The sequence below is a fragment of the Lepidochelys kempii genome, chromosome 2 (genome assembly GCF_965140265.1).
Source record: "Lepidochelys kempii isolate rLepKem1 chromosome 2, rLepKem1.hap2, whole genome shotgun sequence".
NCBI classification, from domain to species: domain Eukaryota; kingdom Metazoa; phylum Chordata; order Testudines; family Cheloniidae; genus Lepidochelys; species Lepidochelys kempii.
The window spans coordinates 102,281,605-102,305,044 of NC_133257.1; the positions used below are offsets into that span (position 1 = coordinate 102,281,605).

General features: G+C 42.8%; 1 protein-coding gene across 16 annotated transcripts in view; it reads left to right on the top strand.

Annotated features, from left to right (window-relative positions):
- Positions 1–23,440, top strand: part of ZNF236 (zinc finger protein 236) — a 232,124-nt gene that overhangs the window by 130,658 nt on the left and 78,026 nt on the right. For 15 of the 16 annotated variants that reach the window (XR_012157275.1, XR_012157274.1, XR_012157278.1 and 12 more), the window contains 2 exons: positions 10,369–10,556; positions 18,558–18,689. Coding sequence is in view for 2 of the 16 variants with exons in the window: in XM_073331780.1 (XP_073187881.1) it covers positions 10,369–10,556; positions 18,558–18,689 (320 nt within the window). In the remaining 14 variants the exon portion in view is untranslated. Of the gene's footprint in view, positions 1–10,368; positions 10,557–18,557; positions 18,690–23,440 lie in introns of those variants that run through there. The other variant, XM_073331781.1, reaches the window with a different exon arrangement.

Consider the following 23,440-nt stretch of genomic DNA (forward strand, 5'->3'; position numbering starts at 1 on the left):
CAACTTTCTGGAGGTCATGGCAGTACATTATGCTTACCAGCATGATAGAAGGTCATTCTGTTTGTCTAATGACAAACAGGACCAGTATGTACAACATAAATCAACAAGGGGTTGAGATCCCCTTCTCTGTGCTCAGAGGCACTCGGGTAATAGAACTGGTGTATAGTCCACCATATCCATATCTCAACAGGTTATTTTTACAGCTGCTAAAACACCATTGCTGATTACCTCAGCCAACACTTCACCTTGGATGACGAGTGGGAAGTTGAGAGATCCATACTAAAGCAGATTTTCCTTATCTGGCGTCTTCCAAACAATAGACATTTTTTCCAGTACTGCCGACCGCAGATGTGCAAAATTCTGTTTGAGAAGACGTTTCAGTCTCCATTCCATGGGGACACCTTTTTCCTTCCCTGGTCAAAGAGTCTCCTATATACCTTCCCCTCCAATGCTGCTAATCTTCAGCGTTCTAAACAAATAGGACAAACCATGGTAATTTTGATTGCACCAACCTGGCCAAGACAGGTATGGTTTCCTTACCTTCTTTATTTCTGCTCCCAGCCCGCCATCGTTTAGGATTTGGGGAATATTTGTTACCCCAGCTTGGAGGCTCTCTGGCTAATGGCTTGGTACCTAGATGGCTTTCAGGATTAGAACTCTCTTGTTCCAGAGAGGATCAAGAAGTCTTTTTTTGAACAGCAGTAAGTAGTCTACCATGAATTACCTTCAGAAATGGAAGTGATTTTACCACTGGTGCACATACTATCACTCTCTCCTGTTGATTCTCCATCTTGGAGATTTTGGATACCTATGGATTCACTCTGAAGAAAAGAGGTCTCTTGTTAAGCTCCATTCAAGTCCACGTAGAAGCCATCACAGAATTTAATTCTCCTATGGAAGGTTTTTCAGTATTTGCTCATCCTTCAGCTTCCAGATTCATCAAAGTGTTATCAACTCTCATCCTAAGTGTGAACATGGGGTTTGAATAATCTCCCTGAGAGCCATTAGCTTCTTGTACGCTTCTAAATCTTTCCATGAAAATGGTTTTTCTAGTGGCAAATACCTCTTGTAACCATGCCTCAGTGGATCACAGCTGAGAATACCAAATTCAGGATGAACTGTTGAGAAATAGGGCAAACACACCCCAAAACTGGTGGTTATTCTTTCACAAGATATATTAGACCAGCAACAGAAGTACACTGACGTTTCACCGCACTGGCTAACAAGAAGTCAGAAAAGCAGTCTCCTTAGGTGTTCTAATCCTTGTATCACCACCAAAAACACTAGACTTAATGAAGAGTGGATATTTAAAACCCTTCTGATCCCAAAGGACCAGCCACATTGACCTAGGTCAATATCTAACTTACCCAGTAATCATGCTGTTGTCAGTCCTTTAGTATCTAATATCAAAAGGTTTATTTATAAAAAAAAGAAAGGTGAGAGTTAAAAGTGGTTAAAGGAATCAAATACATACAATAATTGCAAGGTTCTTGGATCAGGCTTGTAGCAGTGATGAAATTAAACTGCTGGCTTGTTAAGTCTCTGGTTGCTTCCAAATCACTGGAAGGTCCTCAGTCCTTTGGACTTATACTCATGGGAGCATTCTAACCATAGTCCAGAGGTTAGAGTAGGAAAGAGACAAAATGGACATGTCTCCACAGCCTTTTATAGCTTCTGCCATGCAGAGGGAAACCCATTGTTTCAAACAAAGCCCTCTGTCCAGTTTGTGGAAAAATACAGGTACTGTAACAAGATGGAGTTTGGAGTCACATGGGCAAGTGTCAAGGTTCCTCCCCCACTCCGAATGCTAGGGTATAGATGTGGAGACCTGCATGAAAACCTCCTAAGCTTACTTTTACCAGCTTAGGTTAAAACTTCCCCAAGGTACAAATTAATTTTATCTTTTGTCCTTGGAATAACCACTGCCACCACCAAACTCTAACTGGGTTTACTGGGAAATGCAGTTTGGACACGTCTTTCCCCCCAAAATCCTCCCAACCCTTGCACCCCAGTTCCTGGGAAAAATTTGGTAAAAATCCTCACCAATTTGCATAGGTGACCACAGACCCAAACCCTTGGATCTGAGAACAATGAAAAAGCATTCAGTTTTCTTACAAGAAGACTTTTAATAGAAATAGGAGTAAAGGAATCACCCCTGTAAAATCAGGATGGTAGGTACCTTACAGGGTAATTAGATTCAAAACATAGAGAATCCCTCTAGGCAAAACCTTAAGTTACAAAAAAGACACACAGACAGAAATAGTCATTCTATTCAGCACAATTCTTTTCTCAGCCATTTAAAGAAATCATAATCTAACGCATACCTAGCTAGATTACTTACTAAAAGTTCTAAGACTCCATTCCTGTTCTATCCCCGGCAAAGCAGCATACCGACAGAGAGACACAGACCCTTTGTTTCTCTCCCTCCTCCCAGCTTTTGAAAATATCTTGTCTCCTCATTGGTCATTTTGGTCAGGTGCCAGCGAGGTTACCTTTAGGGTCTTAACCCTTTACAGGTGAGAGGATTTTTCCTCTGGCCAGGAGGGATTTTAAAGGGGTTTACCCTTCCCTTTATATTTATGACACGCCCCCCAAATCTCAGGTAGGGTGAAACACTGGCTGGGATTTCTTCCTGGAGCTCTAGGAAGAACAGAGTTAATAAGACACATGCATCTCTAAATATACTACCAAGTACATAAAGACTAAAAATATTTTCCACATCTCAAGGACGATTTTAACCAGTTGATTCTGGGAAACTTTCACGGGAGAGTGCATCAGCCACTTTGTTAGAAGCTCCTGAGATGTGTTGGATGTCGAAATCAAAATCTTGGAGAGCTAAACTCCACCGAAGAAGTTTTTTGTTAGTTTCTTTGACGGTATGAAGCAACTTCAGTGCAGCATGGTCGGTTTGCAGGTGGAAACGCCGTCCCCAAACATATGGGCGTAGCTTTTCCAGAGCGTAGACAATGGTGTAACATTCTTTTTCACTGACTGACCAGTTGCTTTCCCTCTCAGACAGTTTTTTGCTGAGGAAACACTACAGGGTGGAATTCTTGATCAGGTCCTTTCTGCATTAAAACTGCTCCCACACCACGCTTGGACGCATCTGTGGTTACTAGGAACGGTTTGTCAAAGTCTGGAGCCTTTAGTACAGGGTCAGACATGAGTGTCGCTTTAAGCTTGTTAAAGGCCTTCTGACACTTTTCGGTCCACTGAACGGCATTTGGCTGTTTCTTTTTGGTTAGGTCTGTCAGTGGGGTGGCGATTTGGCTGTATTGCGGTACAAATCGTCTGTAATAACCGGCCAAGCCTAAGAAGGATTAAACCTGTTTCTTTGACTTTGGGACAGGCCACTTTTGGATATCATCCACTTTGGCCTGTAGGGGGCTGATAGTTCCTTGACCCACCTGGTGTCCAAGGTAAGTCACTCTGTTTAGGCCTGTTTGACACTTCTTAGCCTTAACAGTTAGTCCTGCCTCCCTTATGCGCTCAAGGACTTTTTGTAGATGTTCCAGGTGGTCTGCCCAGGAATCTGAAAATATGGCCACATCGTCAAGGTAGGCGACTGCATATTCTCCTAATCCCGCTAGGAGACCATCTACAAGTCTTTGGAAGGTGGCGGGTGCATTTTGCAGCCCGAAAGGGAGTACATTAAATTCATACAGCCCGAGATGTGTGGTGAAGGCTGACCTTTCCTTGGCAGATTCATCTAGTGGTACCTGCCAGTACCCCTTGGTTAAGTCCAAGGTAGAGATGAACTGGGCCTGTCCCAGTTTCTCCAATAGTTCATCTGTGCGTGGCATTGGATAGTTGTCTGGGTGAGTTACAGCATTTAGCTTACGGTAGTCCACGCAAAAACATATTTCCCTATCTGGTTTGGGAACTAGAACCACTGGAGATGCCCATGCACTTCCAGAGGGGCGGATTACACCCATCTGTAACATATCCCGGATCTCCCGTTCTATAGCAGTTTTAGCTTGAGGAGACACCCGGTAAGGTTAGACTTTAATTGGCCGAGCATTACCTGTGTCAATGGAGTGGTATGCCCGTTCAGTCAGTCCTGGGGTGGCTGAGAACGTTGGCGCGTATCTAGTGCACAGCTCCTTGATCTGCTGTCACTGCATGTCATGGAGAGGTTCACCTCTTCCACACCACCAGCACTTTTCCCTTCGTAGTAGACACCTTCAGGCAACTCAGCGTTGTCTCCTCCCTGGGCTGTAAACTGACAAACCTTTAATTCTCTGGAATAAAAGGGCTTTAAAGAATTAATATGGTACACCTTAGGCTTTCGGTTGGAGGTGGGGAATGCTATGAGATAATTAACAGCTCCCAGGCGCTCCTGGCCTGTGAATGGCCCTTTCCACGATGCTTCCATTTTATGGGCCTGGAGCGCCTTTAAGATCATGACCTGGTCCCCTACTTTGAAGGAACGCTGTCTGGCATGTTTATCATACCAGGTTTTTTGCTCTTTTTGAGCATCCTGTAAGTTTTCTCTAGCAAGGGCTAAAGAGGTTCGGAGGGTGTTTTGTAGGTTGGTTACAAAGTCCAGAATGTTAGTTCCTGGAGAAGGTGTAAATCCCTCCCATTGCTGCTTCACCAACTGTAATGGCCCCATAACCTCACGGCCATATACAAGTTCAAATGGGGAAAACCCTAAACTGGGATGTGGTACAGCTCTGTAGGCAAAGAGCAACTGCTGCAACACTCGGTCCCAATCATTGGAGTGCTCATTTACGAATTTACGTATCATGGCCCCCAAAGTTCCATTAAACTTCTCCATCATGCCATTTGTTTGATGGTGGTAAGGAGTGGCAACCAAGTGATTTACCCCATGAGCTTCCCAAAGGTTTTCCATGGTTCCTGCCAGGAAATTAGTCCCTGCATCTGTGAGGATGTCAGAGGGCCAACCTACCCTGGCAAAAATGTCTGCTAGTGCCTGGCACACACTTTTAGCCCTGGTGTTGCTTAGAGCTACTGCTTCCAGCCATCGGGTGGCAAAATCCATGAAAGTCAGTATGTACTGCTTTCCTCTGGGTGTCTTTTTCGGAAAAGGACCCAGAATATCCACAGTTACTCGCTGAAATGGAACTTCAATGATGGGGAGTGGCTGGAGAGGGGCTTTGACCTGGTCTTGGGGTTTTCCCACTCTTTGGCATACTTCACAAGACTGGACATAGGTAGAAACATCCTTGCCCATTCCTTCCCAGTGGAATGACCCCCCCAAACGGTCTTTCGTCCTATTCGCCCCAGCATGGTCACTAGGGTGATCGTGGGCTAAGCTCAAGAGCTTGGCCCGGTATTTAGTTGGAACTACCAACTGTCTCTGAGGATGCCAGTCTTCCTGGTGTCCACCAGAAAGAGTTTCCTTGTATAAAAGTCCTCTTTCTACAACAAACCTGGATCGATTAGAAGAACTGAGAGGCGGTGGGTTGCTCCGTGCCGCCGTCCAAGCTCTCTGGAGGCTTTCATCTGCTTCCTGTTCGGTCTGGAACTGTTCCCTTGATGCTGGAGACATCAGTTCCTCCTTGGATTGTGGACCTATGCTTGGTCCCTCTGGAAGCGATGTAGGGGATGGGGCTGTTTCCACTGACTGTGAACCGCTCTCTGCTGGGACACTATGTTGGGGTTCAGGCTCCTGCTGAGCCTCTTGTGTAGGGTTATGGGCTGTTGCCGGTTCAGGTTCGGTGGGGCCCTCTGGTGTTGAGGTTGCAAGTACTGGAGTTAGTGCTGGCAAATAGTCTGGTGCTGGTTGTTCCGCTGGTTCCGGTTCTGGGACTGGTTCCATCTGGATCTCTGGGACTAGATCCACTACTGCTGTTGCAGACATTGGCCTGGGGTCCGGGTCCATCACCTCTGACTGGGTCCTGATAGAAGTTTCCGGAATAGAGCAAGGCCTCACGGCTTGTTTAGCCTGGCTACGGGTGACCATTCCCGCCCTCTTGGCCCGCTTCACATGATTGGCCAAGTCTTTCCCCAACAGCATGGGGATGGGATAATCATCATAGACTGCAAAAGTCCACGTTCCTAACTAGCCCTGGTACTGGACAGGCAACTTGGCTGCAGGCAAATTGAAAGAGTTGGACTTGAAGGGTTGAATCATCACTTGGATCTCTGGGTTGATTAAATTGGGGTCCACGAAGGAAGCATGGATAGCTGACACTTGTGCTCCAGTGTCCCTCCACATGGTGACCTTCTTCCCGCCCACACTCACAGTTTCCCTCCGCTCCAAGGGTATCTGGGAGGTATCTGGGCCTGCAGACCTCTGGTGTGATCCTGGTGCAATGAACTGTAATCTGTTGGGGTTCTTGGGGCAGTTGGCCTTTACATGCCCCAGCTCATTACATTTAAAACATCGTCCAGCTGACAGGTCACTGGGGCAAGGTGGGTTGCTGGAGAACGGGGTGGTGGGACGATAAGGTGTCTGGAGGGTTCTTTGGGAGGTAGGTGGGGTTTTGGGCGGCCCCCGGTGATAGGGTGTGGTCTGGGGTTGTCCCTTCTGGTCTCCGCTCCAACTGCGACCAGTTTTCTTCTTCTCGGCCACCTCCACCCATCTGGTCCAATCTCTCCTGCCTCGATTACAGTTTTGAGCTTCCCATCTAGGATGTATCTTTCTGTTTCCTCAGGAACACCCTCTAAGAATTGTTCCATTTGCATTAGGAAGGGCAAATTTACTGGAGATTCAACACTTGCTCCTGATATCCAGGCATCCCAATATTTCACAGTGTGGTAGGCATGTCGGGTAAATGACACGTCTGGTTTCCACCTTAGGGCTCTGAACCTCCGATGAGACTGCTCGGGTCTGACTCTTGCCTTGGATTTAAACAGTTCATACTTGTTCATGTGTTCTTTAGGCATTTCAGCTGCCACCTCAGCTCAAGGTCCACTGAGCTGCGGCCTCAGCTCTACCATGTATTGATCAGTAGAGATGTTGTACCCAAGGCAGGCCCTTTCGAAGTTTTCTAGGAAGGCTTCAGTATCATCGCCTGCCTTGTAGGTGGGGAACTTTCTGGGATGGGGAGTGGTACCTAGAGAAGGATTGCTAGGGTTTGTTGGTATATTCTGCTGAGCCTTTACCTTCTCCATCTCCAGTGCATGCTTCCTCTCTTTTCCCCTCTCCTCCTCCACATGCTTCCTCTCTTCTTCCTTCTCCTCCTTCTTCAGCCGCATGAGTTCTATCCGTCTTTCATGTTCCCTTTGTTTTTCCTTAGCCTGAAATCTGGCTAATTCCAGCTTTTGTCGAGCCATGGATTTTGTCATCCTAACCTCTCTGTTTTTTAACTAACTTTACACCCGAGGTTTAGAAATAAACAAACAAAACGTGGCTGTAAAATTTTGCTGTGCTGGAATAGAATACCTATTCTCTGATAGTGATTGTCAGCCTACAGAAAAAGATAATTCCCTTGTCTCTGCTCTGGCCCCAAATCAAAGCAAAAAACCTCCATCTACTTGGAAACCTGCTTACCAACAGCCACCACTGCCACCATGTCAAGGTTCCTCCTCCACTCCGAACTGTAGGGTATAGATGTGGGGACCTGCATGAAAACCTCCTAAGCTTACTTTTACCAGCTTAGGTTAAAACTTCCCCAAGGTACAAATTAATTTTATCTTTTGTCCTTGAAATAACCACTGCCAACACCAAACTCTAACTGGGTTTACTGGGAAACGCAGTTTGGACACGTCTTTCCCCCCAAAATCCTCCCAACCCTTGCACCCCAGTTCCTGGGAAAAGTTTGGTAAAAATCCTCACCAATTTGCGTAGGTGACCACAGACCCAAACCCTTGGATCTGAGAACAATGAAAAGTATTCAGTTTTCTTACAAGAAGACTTTTAATAGAAATAGGAGTAAAGGAATCACCCCTGTAAAATCAGGATGGTAGTAATTACATTACAGGGTAATTAGATTCAAAACATAGAGAATCCCTCTAGGTAAAACCTTAAGTTACAAAAAAGACACACAGACAGAAATAGTCATTCTATTCAGCACAATTCTTTTCTCAGCCATTTAAAGAAATCATAATCTAACGCATACCTAGCTAGATTACTTACTAAAAGTTCTAAGACTCCATTCCTGTTCTATCCCCGGCAAAGCAGCATACCGACAGAGAGACACAGACCCTTTGTTTCTCTCCCTCCTCCCAGCTTTTGAAAATATCTTGTCTCCTCATTGGTCATTTTGGTCAGGTGCCAGCGAGGTTACCTTTAGCTTCTTAACCCTTTACAGGTGAGAGGATTTTTCCTCTGGCCAGGAGGGATTTTAAAGGGGTTTACCCTTCCCTTTATATTTATGACAGCAAGTCACATGTCCACACATATAGCAGAGGCCATTACTCCTACTCTAGTTAAAACATTCACAGGAAAGTCCATTAAGGTGTCTTCCATGGTTCATTGTGAGTTAAGTGTTCTTTGATGGGCCATTCAACTTGGATAGTTCCTTCACAATGTGCTGGCTAAATACCTTGTTGGTGCTACCATAGGAGCAAACATTTGAAATACAGGTACGTAGTTAATATTCATAACTTCATATACAAAATGATGCATTCATACAAATAGGATAATCATATTCCGCAAATCATAATTTTTCCATAGACATCTTACATAATTACTGCAGTGGTTCAGGTCCATACTACCCTCCTTCGGTCGGTAGTGCGCATCCTCAACAGGAGCACTTCCATTGACCTAACCCTAACCTAACCCTAGCCCCACAGGCTCCTGGCTTCCCGCTCACCACTAGCTGCCCTCCCCTACACACTCTCCATTAGTGTCCTCCCAGATACTTGGGTTTCCATCTTCATCGTCTCCTGATATCCAGCTACTAATGGGCCATGTCTAAATAGGGTAGTAGCCCACTTTACTAGGTTTCAACCTATGTCCATTGCCATACTGAAAGATGTTCCTGTTACAGAAATCTACAAAGCTGCTACATGGGCATTAGTTCATACTTTCTCAACACATTAGGCCTTGGTGAATGCCTCTAGAACAGATGCTACATTTGGTTCTGCAGTTCTACGAACAGTTCTAGGCTGGGTTCTGAAGTGCCCATCTCCTTCAGAGGATACAGCTAGAGAGTCAACTCAAGTAGAGTGTGCATAGGGGCATTAATCGAAGAAAAATAAGTTGTTACTTACTTTGTACAGTAACTAGAGTTTTTCAAGATGTCTCCCTGTGGGTGCTCGACTACCCGCCCTCCTTTCCCTTGAGCTGCAGTGTCTCTTCTCACTGGGACTTCTGTGGTAGAAAAGAACTTGAGGATAGTTTGTCAATCACAGTCCTAAGTATCCTCAGTACAGGGCATGAAGATGGCTAGGGTGCATACATGGACTGAAGGAGCATTGTTGCTGAAAGTCTCCAATCAAATGTGCCAGGGATGTGTGTACACCTCAAGTGGGGGACACATCTCAAATAACTCATTATACAAGGTAAGTAATGTCTCCTTTTGTCTTAGTGTCTGAACTGGCTCTGAATAGTTATAAATGAATTCATTAGATTTAGATAGTGGCAGTGCAGCTTTTAGATTATTGCAATATTTTCTGAACACCCTGAGGATGACTTTCTCATAGCCCCAGTTATTTCAGATTCAGAATAAATTGGTTCATGACTAGGCAGCTTGTCTTGTTGGAACTCCCTTGTGGCTATTTCAAGCCACTACATTTCTATTATTTTCATATACTGTAATGTGTTCTAACGTAGGTTTATATTTTTGGGGCCCTGTTCTGTAAACAGATGCATTAACTAAACTGTTTACAGAATTTTGGTCTTATGTTGTTGTTGTTATTTTTATATTAGAGTGGACACATCTCACTGTAATATCTGAGCCTTTTATACAGGAAAATAAGATCTGGCTCTGCTCTCGCTATCCTAATGTTTGGTCACTTTTACTGGTTTTTGTTTTGTGGTGGAATTTTCTTTCTTTGGGTTTCAATAAATTTTGTTGTCATCTTTGCTTCTGGTGTAAGTAGACTTTTGAAAAAGGTGAGTTTTTCCTCTGAGTTCCTAAGGTGATCAGATGAAGACTCATTCTGACCTCCTGTGGTAGGGTGTTCCATAGTGTGTTACCTATCACTGAAAACTTGTCTTCAGTTATACTGCTTGTAATGGACCCATGTCCATGCAGCACAGTGCAAGGCTCTCACACATACATCTTTGTGATGCTACATATCTGGCAAACTCCAGTTACAAGGAAGTAAATTGTTTTTCCCGTTGTTTGCCACCTGTCTCACTAAAAGAGGAGAAAGATCTGCAGTAGTGCCACCAACTCTTAGCAAGCAAGAAATTATCACCTAAGTTATTCACCTAAAATAAGGTAGTTCTGTAGTTAGGATTGATGCTTGTTTCCATTTTTAATGTTGTGCATACTTTATTTTTTGCAGAACTTAATACTTCAAGTGGAAATCTTCCTTCAACACCACCCATGTCTCAATCCACAGTTTCTGCTCAGAATTTAGTAATGTCTTCGTCAGGAGTTGGAGGAGATGGTAGTGTCACCTTGACTTTGGCTGATACTCAGGGCATGTTATCTAGTGGTCTTGATTCAGTTACACTTAATATCACTTCACAGGTCAGTGCAATTTACTGCTCTGCTCTTTTGGTAAAGTAATAGTACAACCTCAAGGGACTGGAGTGTCTGAATGTTTTTTCAGAAAGTAATTTTTACCACTTACGCACAGTAGATGAAGATGCAATAAACATTTTTGCTGCTAACAGTGTGCACATTGTTGCCTAGAACCATGACAGAATTTCTTATGTGGAGCTACAGCTTATGCCACTTCATGCTCCCATGGGAAAGCATGAAGGCCGGAGTTCCCGTGATCCTCCCCAAGTTTCCTCTTACTGTCAGTGGCAGCAAAATGGAACCAATCTTTAGAACAGCTTTTAGTTCTTTAATTTTCAACTGCATAATCCCTGTCCAGATTGAATTTCTTTGATTTGATCCCCTTATACAACACTCTCTCCCCATTCCCCCTCCCCCCTCAGGACATACCCCTTTATAGAAAGATCTCAAGATGGTGGAGTCAAAACCTTCAAGCCTTGTTCATCCTTTGACAGACTAATTTTTCTTAAAGACAGACACAGCAGTTGCCTGGTTTTGGGGTGTATAATTCATCCAAGCAGCAGGTGCTCGGTTTGCCTTTCATTCTCTACTCATCTTAAAGGTCAAGAGAAGCGAGACTGAAGCTCCATCTCTTGGAACAGTCTGAGAGTGACGTGAGACCCAGAAGATCTAGGCTCTAGTATCCCCATACTGCTCAAATTTGCACCATCCAGCACTCCATTAAGCAGGCAGGTAATGCCAAGACCACAGCAAAGAAGACTGCATCAAGAAAACAATTGGCACTGACATTAATATCTACACCAGGGGCGGGCAAACTTTTTGGCCTGAGGACCACATTGGGTTTCCAAAATTGTATGGAGGGCCGGTTACGGGAGGCTGTGCCTCCCCAAACAGCCAGGCGTGGCTTGGCTCCCGCTCCCTATCCACCCCACCTGCTTCTCGCCCCCTGATGGCCCCCCCCAGGACTCCTGCCCCATCCACCTCTTGCTGTCCCCTGACTGCCCCCCGCCGCCCCATTCAACCCCTCCTCTCATTCCTGACTGCTCCCCCGGGAGCCCTGCCCCATCCAACCACCCTTTCTCCCTGACCGCCCCCGGAACCCCTGCCCCTGACTGCTCCCCGCCGCCCCATCCAACCCCCTCTCTTCTTCCTGACTGCCCCCCCCGGGAGTCCTGCTCCCATTCAACCCCCTTTTCCCCGCCCTCTGACTGCCCTGACTCCTATCCACACCCCCGCCCCCTGATCACCACCCCGAACTCCTGTGCCTTCTATCCAACCCCCCGCCTGCTCCCTGGCCCCTTACTGCACTGCCTGGAGCACCAGTGGCTGGTGGTGTTACAGCCGTGCCGCCCAGAGCACCAGGACAGGCAGCCATGCCACCCAGCTGGAGCCAGCTACACCATCGCACAGCACAGAGCACCGGGTCAGGCTGCCGCTCTGCAGCTGCGCTGCCCAGCAAGAGCTCGCAGCCCCGCCGCCCAGAGCGTTGCGCCGGCGACACAGTGAACTGAGGCTGTGTGGGAGGGGGAACAGCAGGGGAGGGGCTGGGTGCCAGCCTCCGAGGCCAGGAGCTCAGGGACCGGGCAGGAGGGTCCAGAGGGCCGGATGTGGCCCATGGGCCATAGTTTGCCCACCTCTGATGTACACTATCACCAACTGCAGCATTGAACCTATCAAAACTTTTGACATTAAAGATGATGCCATTTTTGATAAATTGTATGGTCAGTTGGTCAAGAGACTAAATAACCAATGTCAGTCAAGTTTATTAATATGATATAGGAAAAAGGTTCTATATGACACAATCTTCAAAAGAGCCATGCTGTAGAGCAGTGTTACGTTCACCTTATTACAGAAGGTGTGTTCTCCAAAGTTCTACTCCTGAAGCAATCTTAAAAGAAACCATATTCCTCATTTGAAACTAGGTTCAACTAATTAGCTTTTTATCTTGTTTTTCTGGTGTGTCCCTTATCTTTGTTCTGAACACACTGTGCATTCTAGGTCATGATGGACCCTTATCTTTAGTATGGGTAAATGCATTCCAGGTACTAAGGGATCTGAAGACACCTCCTAAACCTGTACTAGGATAAATAGGTTTGTGAGGGTAACTGCCTTTCTGTTTCTATAAGGAAACAATTATATGTCCTGATACTGACAATATTCCTATCTACTCTAAGCCAAAGTTAATGCAAGGTGGTATGGGATATTTCACATAGGTGAACGGGATTATTTCAAAGGTACAGACTAATTTGGGATTTATAACTGCTATATTAATACTTAATGTGGATACTTAATGCTTTATATATATGTATGATAGCCAGCATAAATTAGTCAACATCATAGACGTTCTTCTTAGTGTATACACAGCGAGCCTCAGGTGGCATATGGCCAGGATTCATCACTGAATTTGGTCTGCTAGTTGGATCATTAGCTTCCCCAGCCTGGACTGGAAACTGGTGGGGAGTGCAACATGAAAGGTGATCCATGCTCCCCACCACAGACATTGAAACAGGACACTAAAACAGGCCACCCAGAACACTGGGACAGGAGTTTGAGGAAAAGCTCAGTGTCTTCTCATGCAGAAAGAGACCGGAAGGCAAGAGGATAAACCTTATCCAACATGAAAAATGAGTGAAAAGGAGTAGATTGCAGGGCAGCAGACTACATTTGGTACCAAAAGCACCTGTACTATCATCAACTCTGGCATTGGGTGAACTATCGTGGACCACACCCAGGACATACATCAGCACTGCAGTATCCAACAGGGCCAACAAGGCCCCAGCACTTATGGCTCCCTACCCATCAGTGCCACCCATGAAAGAGAGAGACAGCTTGCATCCTGGTGATGAGGTGGTACTAGCAGGGAGGTGTCCCTCCCATGTGATCCATGAGTGGCGCCAGCAAGAAACCCAAGGAATTCATCAGAGCCTTTGGCCTGCCAGGACTGGCATTGGTCCAGTCAGCAACTTACCAGCCACATGGATGCATATGGGATGCCTCCTTGGCCCCTGTGGTGTACGGTCCATCTTGCCAGGTCTCTACCTTCCAAGCCCCTTGTTTCAGTCTTGGAAGAGGAAAAGATCTCCTTCTCCAGCAGCATCCTTGCCTCAGCCACAGTCGCTGGATCTTTACTGGTCTCAACTGTCCAAGAGAAGTCTTGTTCGGCCAAGAATGTGCCAAAAGATAAAGACTGGATTTGTTTGGGGGAAAATCCTACTCTGTGCATTGTTTCAATTGTAAGTGGCTATCAGGGTTTCCAAGCCAAATGTGACGTTTTAACTTGGGGCAGAGTGAATGTTGTGAGAGCAGAGAGGAGCTCAGGGACATCATAAAAGAAAACTCAGCTGGTGGCCAAAATGACCTTATAAGCAGCTATGGTCAGAGCAGGCATTGCAACTAGGTACATGGCCGAAGTGTTGCCAATGTGGAAGGCGTGTTGGCTCCAGGCTGTGTGCCTTCTTCATGGAGTACAAACTATGGTTGAGGATCTGCCATTTGAAGTATCAGAGAGAAAACTGACACTGCCTTTATGCTTGCTCAAGGACTCCAGTGTGACTGAGCTCTCTCTTGCGCCAGCAAAGACAGCACACGCTGTCCTACTGTAGGCAGCCGAAATACCATTCCAAGAAGCTGATGAGGTACAGTAGAGGACATCATTTTTCATGAACTCTGTCCACACATAATGGCAGCAGATGTGACTACTCAGACGAGAGTTGCACCAGGACAGTTGCTTGCCTGACTTCACCTGTGGCCATTACAGCACGGGCTAAGGACTGCATATTCCCCATCCAAACACAATATGAACCTGTTGGTCACTGTCCCGTCCCAAGTTTTGTGAGAACTTACCGAGTGACTAAACCTCTTGATATGAGGAAAGGTGGGTCTCGTCCTCGATTCCCTTGCTAACAGTGAAGCTTATTACAGATGAAGCAGGGACAAGTTGGGTTGCCCACCTGAATCAACTCCAAATACAAGGAGTGTGGTCTCCAGGCAATCTGAAGTTACGCGTTGTCAAGATGAGGGCCACCAGCTTGGCCTGCATAGCATTTGTGCAATGTCTGTGAAACAATATAGTGCAAACTGTGATGGACAGTATGATGGTGATACACTGTATCAGCAAGCGGGGTACCAGATGGTCCTCACTTTATCTGGAATCCATCAAATTTGGTGAATAGTGTTACCAGTGCGGGATGATTTTCCACCAGACTTTCTTCTTCCAGAAGTCAACCATGACCTTACAGACTTCTTGAGCAGAAATGTGGTAACTAACCATGAATGACTGCTGTGTTATCCATCCTAGACCCAATATTCTGATGATGGGGGACCCATCCAAATAAGCCATAGATTTATTTTTGCCACAATAGAGAGTGCCAAATGCAAGGTTTCCTACTCCAACGGAGGCATATACCTAGGGTCTCTGCTGGATGCTTTTTTTCTTTGGTGGTCTCACAGTCTCTTTTATGCCTTCCAACCGATCCCCAGGATAATATCCAAGATCAGAGAGGACAAGGCTACCATTATCATGATAGTCCCCAACTGGCAGGGACAGTTTTGTCTGTCAGACCTATTATAGATGTCCAGCCAACCTCCTATATGCGTCCCTTCTTTGCCCAGACATAGTGTCTCTGAACTCTGGACAGATACTGCACCTGTACTTGCACTTGCTGCACACAGCTGTCTTGGATACTGGGGTGGATGAGCATTCATGACACAGATTGTGGCAGGTGCAAGAGGTTCTTATGCAGAGCAGGAAAACTAGCAGAACTTTTTTTTCAAATGGTGATTTTTTTTTTCCATATAGGCAGCCCAAAGTAATGTAAATCTTGTTGAAAACCTGATTCCAGATTCTGGACTGTATGCTGCTGCAGTTTTTCACACTGTACAGTGGTGAGATTTATTAAGGGCTTCCTTCGTGCCTGACATCCAGTTAGAGACCTGACTCCTCTTTTTGCCCTCCTCTGGCTCATGAAACCTTCCTTTGTCCCTTCATCAAAATGTTCGTTATACCACCTACCATCAAGACAGTTTTGTTAGTTGCTATCAGGTTGGTATGGAAAGTCAGCAAGATCTAAACCCTTATGGCTGGACACCATACACATTGTTTTAACAGGGATAAGGTGGTGATGATGAGTCCCCTCCCCAAGTTCATCCCCTAGGTGGTCTCAGAATTCCATCAGAATCAGTCACTCATCTTGGCAGTCTTCTTCTCAAAATCACACTTGTTTTCTCCAGGAGAAAAGAAATTTCACACTCTGGATGTCTCCAGAGCCCTACTTTACTATTTAGAAGAACAAAGCCCTTCAAACTCACTGTGTCTTCTTTGTGGCTTTATCAGATGTATGTAAACGCCAAGCAATATCTTCCCAGAGACTCTCAAAGCAGATCACAGAGTACATTACCATTTGTTACCAGCTAGTCAATGAGCGTGTCTTGCTAAACAACAAGGAGCGCTGATGAACAGAGCACAGGCAACCTCGTTGGCCTGCTTCAGAAATGTGCTGAGCTCAGAGATTTTGATCTTTTTAAAAATATGCACCTGACAGGATAGCCAGGGGAGACACCAAAAGTGGGATTGCAATCTTTGGCTATATCTACACTTAGGGAAGTGTGTAGAATACAGGTACTACATGTGTAGCTACATGCTTCAGTGAAAGGCAGGCTGTGTTCACACCTGACACTGCAGGGTATAGCTACACGTGACAGTGAAAGGCTCCAGCAGCAGATAGTTGTCTGAGCTGTTCCCTGGTACCTCCCCGCTGTCATAGCCTTTCACTGTGGTGGGGAAAAGCTGAGGTAAAGGGACCCTAAAAATAGCAGTGCAGACATGGGAAGCATTTGGCACGTTGAGAGTTGTAGGCTATACATCTTGGCTGTATAGGTAGGGCACTCTGCTCACCTAAGCCGTGCCTTGTCAACTATGCTGATACTTATACCCATGCTAGGTGGGAGTGTAAAGTGTCTTCTTTACACAGGATCGTAAGTGTAGACATAGCTTTTGATTGTACAGCTGTGGCTTCTTACTCCCACCATCTGAAGGGGAGACTGCTTGCTAGTCACTTATAGTGGGATCTGCACTGACACACATTGTACGTGAAGAGAAAAGAATGGCTACCTACCTTACAGTAACTGTGGTTCTTTGAGATGCTGTAGTCAGTGTGGTTCTGTGATCAACCCTCCATCCCCATTTTTTGGAGTAGTCTGCAATGTGGGCTTTGAGTTGCAAGGGAACTGAGGAAGTGTCATGACCATTTATCCCTCAGATGGGAGCACAAGGATGCCTATGCAACCCTCATATCCAGTATAATCTGGTCTTGTGTGTGTCAGGTACGTGCCTCCTACAGTGAGATTGACACTGTGTACATCGTGTCAAAGAGTCACAGTTGCTGTAAGGCAAGAAACTGTTCTTTCCATGTGTTGTAGGATATGTAACTCTGCTCCTTGCTCCTGTCTACTCTGTAATACTGCAGTACAAGAGAAAGTTCACTGGGTTTGTAATAGTGATTTCTACTTAATCAAAATTAGACAAATTAGTCACAATACAAGAACACATTTTAGAAATTTTAACAGTAAATCCCAGTGACCTCTTCCACTTCATGTCCGGTTAGGAAAATTAACAGGAGAAACACCAGTGTGAGATAATGAAGGAAGACACATTATATAAAGGTTGACAGTGGTACCTTCCTCTAGGAGCAAGTATTTGTGAATGTGAATAAACCTATAGAGACTTAAATAAGATATTTATTTTTCATCTTGAAAATGCTGGTGCATAGTAATCAGTGACTTTAGGTCCAGGCCTCCAAAATATTTTGTAGCATGGACCAGACTTTAGTATGTTGTCTTGTGAACCTGCTGTCCATCCATTTGTGACCACATAATTTCTGTGGCAATACAGCTGTTTCTTTTGTGGAAAATAATAGGAGAGTATATATTATAGTTGGTAACTGTCTTTTTAAAATAAGTTAGCAGCTGAAAAAAAATAACGCAAGCCAGCACCGTGTGACCACTTAGCTCTCCAACAGTATCTGCCCGTGGTTCATGAGCCACTGTTTAGGAACCTTTCCAGTACGTCAATAGAGGTAAAGGTGCATTGGCAAGTAGTATGAAGAAAAAATCCCTATTGCTTCACATGAAAAAGGACTTCAGTGGTTGGTAGCAAAGCAAAACCATTTGCACGTTCAGCAATAACTTAACTCTTCATATAATTTTTAGCTGAATTATGTTTGTTGTCCTTGAAAGTTAGACGTTAATATCACTGACTACATTTAGGTGTTGTACATAGGCCAAATGTACAGTCAGATCCTCTGTGACATTTCCCTTCAATCTTAATATGTGAAAATCACTGCTGGCTTCTATCTTTGCTGAACTAGGACTAAGTTGTTTGCTTATTTATTTTCTGTGGATTAGGGTGTGTGTGTGTGTGTGTGTGTGTGTGTGTATGTATGTATATATATATTTACACATACAGTCTGTGGAGGTAACTACGTTCCCAGTTATCCCCGATCTCTTCAGCTTTGCATTAAAAACATTTATCTTGAGTTGGAAAAATAAAAATGGTGGGCTTCCCAAACACCTTATACAAGGTATATCTGTCATGATATACCATGCAAATGGTAGGTCAAAATATATAATGATATAATGTATTATACCATTGGTGTGGTGACTTCCTGCTCTATGGAGTTGGCAGTAATACATTATGTGGTTTAATTTCAGATAATGTGACACTTCAAAATATGTGGATTTAGCACAGTTGATATGCTTATTTGGATATATTTTTAATCCCCATTGGCCTGAAAGTGTTAGGGTGTTTGGTTGGTTGGTTTGGTTGTTTTTTTTGTTTTAAAGTGATTTGTTCAGACCGATGTTTGAAGTAATCTTTTTAAAGAGTAGTCTTGAGTGATAAAATGAGTTTCTATTTAACCCCATTTTATAATTCTTTTAGGATTTACTGGTTAATTATGACAGTTGACTGTGCTTGTAAATACAATCACTTAAATAATTTTATTTTGATAGGGTCAGCAGTTCCCCGCTTTACTCACAGATTCTAGTCTCTCCAGCCAAAGCGGTTCGGGCTCACAACAAGTCATACTGGTGAGCCATACTCCACATTCAACATCTACAAACTCTGATGAAATAACATATCAGGTAGATGTAGTTTATTTGTGTACTCTTATGTATAAAAACATGACTTTACTCAAATATGAAAATGATCCGTTTGTCCTGAAGCAGAGAGTTTCATATAATTTTTTAACTTTGTCTTAAAGTAGCTTATTACAGAGGCTCTAGCTTTATAGTTAAGACTGGGTTGATTTTGCACTTAAAGCAGGGATTCAGGGTCTTTGTTAACTATGAAAAAATATCTGATATCTTCATGATAAGTATAGCACTTTTTGAGTATAGAATACATTTTATGGGAATTTCCAAGTAAATCTATTAACTAGTACAGGCTTTAAAATGGGTCCTTAAATAAAGTTGGTACTCCAACCTGTTCCGCCTCCCAGATCTTCCCCCTCCAACCTCCTCTGTGATTTTAATAACAGAATAATGCAGACTTTCCCATATAGTTGAAACTTGCTTAAATCTTGTGCATGGATTACATTTGAATAATTTTTAAAAGATTAATCGCAAGTTTTCTATCAATTCTGTATCAAATTACCATAAGGTGGGGGAAAAAAGAAAAAAATGTAATCTTTGAAAATTAATTTAATCATATGTGGAACCACAGCCATGAAAACACCATACTCATAATAGTGTGATAATTGTATGGCATCAGTACAGGGCAAGTAAAGGTTTAGTATCCCTGTCTGTGCATTGCCAATTAATAACATTAAGTTTAACCTTAACTCTTAATTTCTTGGCTTTATAATGATCGGTTTTGGGAGAATTACATCATCCCTGTAATGTACTGACTATGAATAACTATTATGAATTCTCATCCATAACTTCCATCTTGCCATTGCTTTTGTCTTAGAATTCATATAGATTTAGATTTTTAATATTGCAAATGACAAAAAACATAATTTATGCATGCAGTTTCTGCAGCTCCATGCCTAATCACTGCTACAAGGTGCATAAGTTACGGTTTAAATTTGCTTTTGAATATTTGTAGTGTCCAAAATTCTGTTTTAAAAATGGATGCTTTAAAAATACAAATATTTATATCTCCTTTTTCTTTTCTTTTTTCAAACTAATTCTAGCCTTTTTGATATATGCATGATTTCCACCATCTCAGTGTGTCAAATATCTTTCATTGCCCTTTTCTCTTACCATGAGGTGACCAATATGAACACAAGAGTAACAGCAATTTACCTATTGTGTATAATACTCTTCTCTACTTTCCCTGTTCATACAGGTTACAGTAGCATCATGTTTGTTTTTATTTAACCATTGCTGACATCTTGGTTTTGCTGCCCACACTTCAGTCTTTTTTTGAGAGGTTACAGCTAATTTAGGACCCATTAGTGCATAAATTTGCAGTTTAAACTTTTCTTTTCAATGTGCTTTACATTGCACTTGACTTTAGTAAACTTAATCTACCATTTCTGTTTTCTAGTTTAGTTCTTATTGAAATTCTATACATCTTCTTTAGTCATGACTACCCTCAATAATTTCATGTACATTAATGTGTGCTGTCATGTTTGAGTTGTTTATCTCATTCTAGAAATTACTGAATTTTTAAATAAGCTCTCAAGCAGCCTCAAGTTATTTCCTTAAAAAACGATGTGGGGTGAAATTTTTTAAAATGCCTAAGTAACTTAGGCATCTAAATCCAATTGAATTTTAATTGGACATAGGCACTTTTAACCATTTCACCTGTAGTGCCTAAATCCCTTTTGAAAATGGGCTTTTGACTTCTAAGTCACTAAAACATTTGAAAATTTTACTTGTGCTGAAGAAATAAAAGAAATGGAAAAGATCCTGTCACTTGCACAATCTACAGGTTTATAGGCATGTCGCTCCCTCATTTCCAAATCCTTTAAAAAATTGTGAATTTTGTTTGGTAAAAAGTGTAAGTGGCCTTTGCTAAAGAAAAAACAGAAACGGACTACACCAGAACTTTATGCACCTTCTCGCATCTGATACACATGTATTCTCAGAATTGCCATTGAATGTACACAAAATATCTAACCACCAGTGTTCTTTCTTTTCCAGAACATAAAGGTATGTATTGGTCAAGGTTAAAATTCCATTTCTATTACATAAATGCCTTTTTACTGAATTCTTCTAAGTGAGGCCTTACTCTCCTTATTTTGAAGTATGACAGAGTCATTCCCTCTTATCACCCCTATTGCTCATAGCCATTGAGCTGGTTAAGAGCTTTTTATATTACCAGTTCAAATGCTTTATTAAAAGTACATTCTATCTAGTGAGATGGAAGAACAGTATTTCTAGCTATGCTTTGAGATGAAGGACTTTGGTTTTTTGTCTATCCATTTTAATTATGTGCACTAACTTACAGATATATTGAAATGAAGCTCCATCTGGTACAAGTATCTCTGGCTCATGATCTGTAAAACCAATAAGCTAACACATGTAAATGCTAGCCCTATAACTTGTTTTAGTGGATCATATTGCACTTTAGAAAATGGTTACATCACAAATACAGTCAGACTAAATACATTATCACTCTTTTCTTCCAGTTCTTTTTACAAAGAGCATTCGTCTCTTGCAGAAACTCCTTGTGTATTACATAGTGAGGGGGAAAAAATCACTCTCACTAAATTAGTTATTTCTTCTGTAAATCATGCAAGCCAGACCTATGGGAAAAAATCTGTTAGGTAAAAATAGACAGATGGATATTGTTATCAAATAAATGACACATTACTTTTTCTAATGTTCATAATTATCAGTTTTTATTCTTAGATAAGGTATACTTTGGTTTCAAAACATTGATAAACCTGAATCTCCTGGGTTACTCTCTAAAAGGCAATTAACTTTTTCTCCCTTGCAAACAGTCCTTACCTGCTTTACACTTAAAAAATCTTAAAAATCATCTTACCATTTGAGGAATAGACTAGCTGCATTCAAGAAACTGGACAGAGAACAAGCTTTTCATATTGTAGTTAGCTTAATAACATCTGTGATGCAATCCATTTTTTAAAAGAATAAAGTACTTATGCACTTGCTTAATTTTAAGCACTTGAGTAGTCCCACAGGTATTAGTGAGACAATTTATGGGCTTAATGTTAAGCATGTGAGTAAAGATTTGCAAAATTGAGGGCTTATTCTGAGAACGTTGGTGGTACTCGTCACATTAATCCAGAAAACATCACAGAAAATGTTTGTTCTGGTGCACATCATCCCCCCTAATATGTGAAAAATGGGGTTTGTGGCTTTGTCTAGATGAGGAAATTTCAGTGGTTGAGTTTAGATCCTGATTATTTAAAATGTTTTAGCTAACCCAGACCTAATATCGACCTCTTCCCTAGTCTAGACACAGGTTAACACCTTTTACTGTGGTTTAGCAGGCTCAGTTTCAGTCTAGACTTTCCTCTATGGACTAAACAGATTGAATCTCGCCTTTACATTTGGCCATCGAGCTTCTTTCAAAGCCCTAAAAACACTTATGTACTGGTTAGTAATAAAAGAATTACACTGAAATATTTTAAAATGATAAGGAAATTTTTATTGGGTATTGAATTTCTCACAGTTACAGTATGATTACAGTAAAAATGCTGTCTGACTCTCAATGCTTTGAGTTTATGCAAGGGAAGGACTACATGTAACAGTCTCCACTTAAATTATTAATTCCTTTAAAATAGCAGATCGTTAAGAATGGTGATCTAGGCTCTAGTATCCCAGACAACATAGAGGAGAGCTTAGGAGTTGTTCAAAACCACTTACCCAATTCTGCTTTTGTATTGTCTAGAACTATGGTAGAATATTTGGATTCTGTTGTGTCTCATACAGTCTGGCCTTCCTCCCTTCCACTCTCATTGGGCTTGCCATTGGTCCACTGGTAGCACCTGGTGTTATTTACCCACTTTTTTTTCAAGTATCTATGCAGAAAAGTTAATTTTGTGCAACACTTCCATCAATCAGTTATTGTGGAGCTTTCCCTTGTGTGCAAAGATTGTAGGAAGTTTGAATGCTTTGGCAGCAAACTCCAGGCTTAAGCCCGAAGTACTCTGGTTTCTGCTAGCTCTGCCTCCCATCAGTAGCTAGATGCAGCAATTTCAAGTTCTCCTGGAGCTTTCCTCTTTTAATTCCTCATAAAGTAGCAGAGACATTTTCCTTTGTTTATCCTTCTTGACCTTGCCCTCTCATTTTGGGAAGTAGTTTCTCCATTTTCCTAAGCTTTCAGAAACTACTCAGTAAAAAATGCTGCTTGACAAGTAGGCTGTCCCCATACAGCACCACGCTCAAGCAGTTGAAAAAGCATTGTTTTTAGAATAAAAAGTATGAAGGAGTACTGTGCCATTTGGTTTCAGAGTAACAGCCGTGTTAGTCTGTATTCGCAAAAAGAAAAGGAGTACTTGTGGCACCTTAGAGACTAACCAATTTATTTGAGCATGAGCTTTCGTGAGCTACAGCTCACTTCATCGGATGCCATTTGGATTTCACCTCTTGTTCTGAGATTAACATAAAGCATGGACTTGGGAGTAATGTCTTATTCATCCAAGAAGAAGTTCTTTCCTTGCCACGAGTGGTCTTTGGAATCCCACAAGAAAGGTTTTTAAAAGTAACCAAAAAATGAGCAGCAAGAGGCTGGACCACAGCCAAAAACAACTTTGATTTGTATCAGTGGGTGGCAGTGTTGTTAATCCTCTTTGTCATACACTTTTAAAAAAGAGGAGGAAAAAGTTAGAGTAATACTTATCTTTCAGATCTAGGCAGAAAAGACTGTTCCATTTCATTATTACTTTGAAGAGATAATCAAATCTTAAAGAAATCTG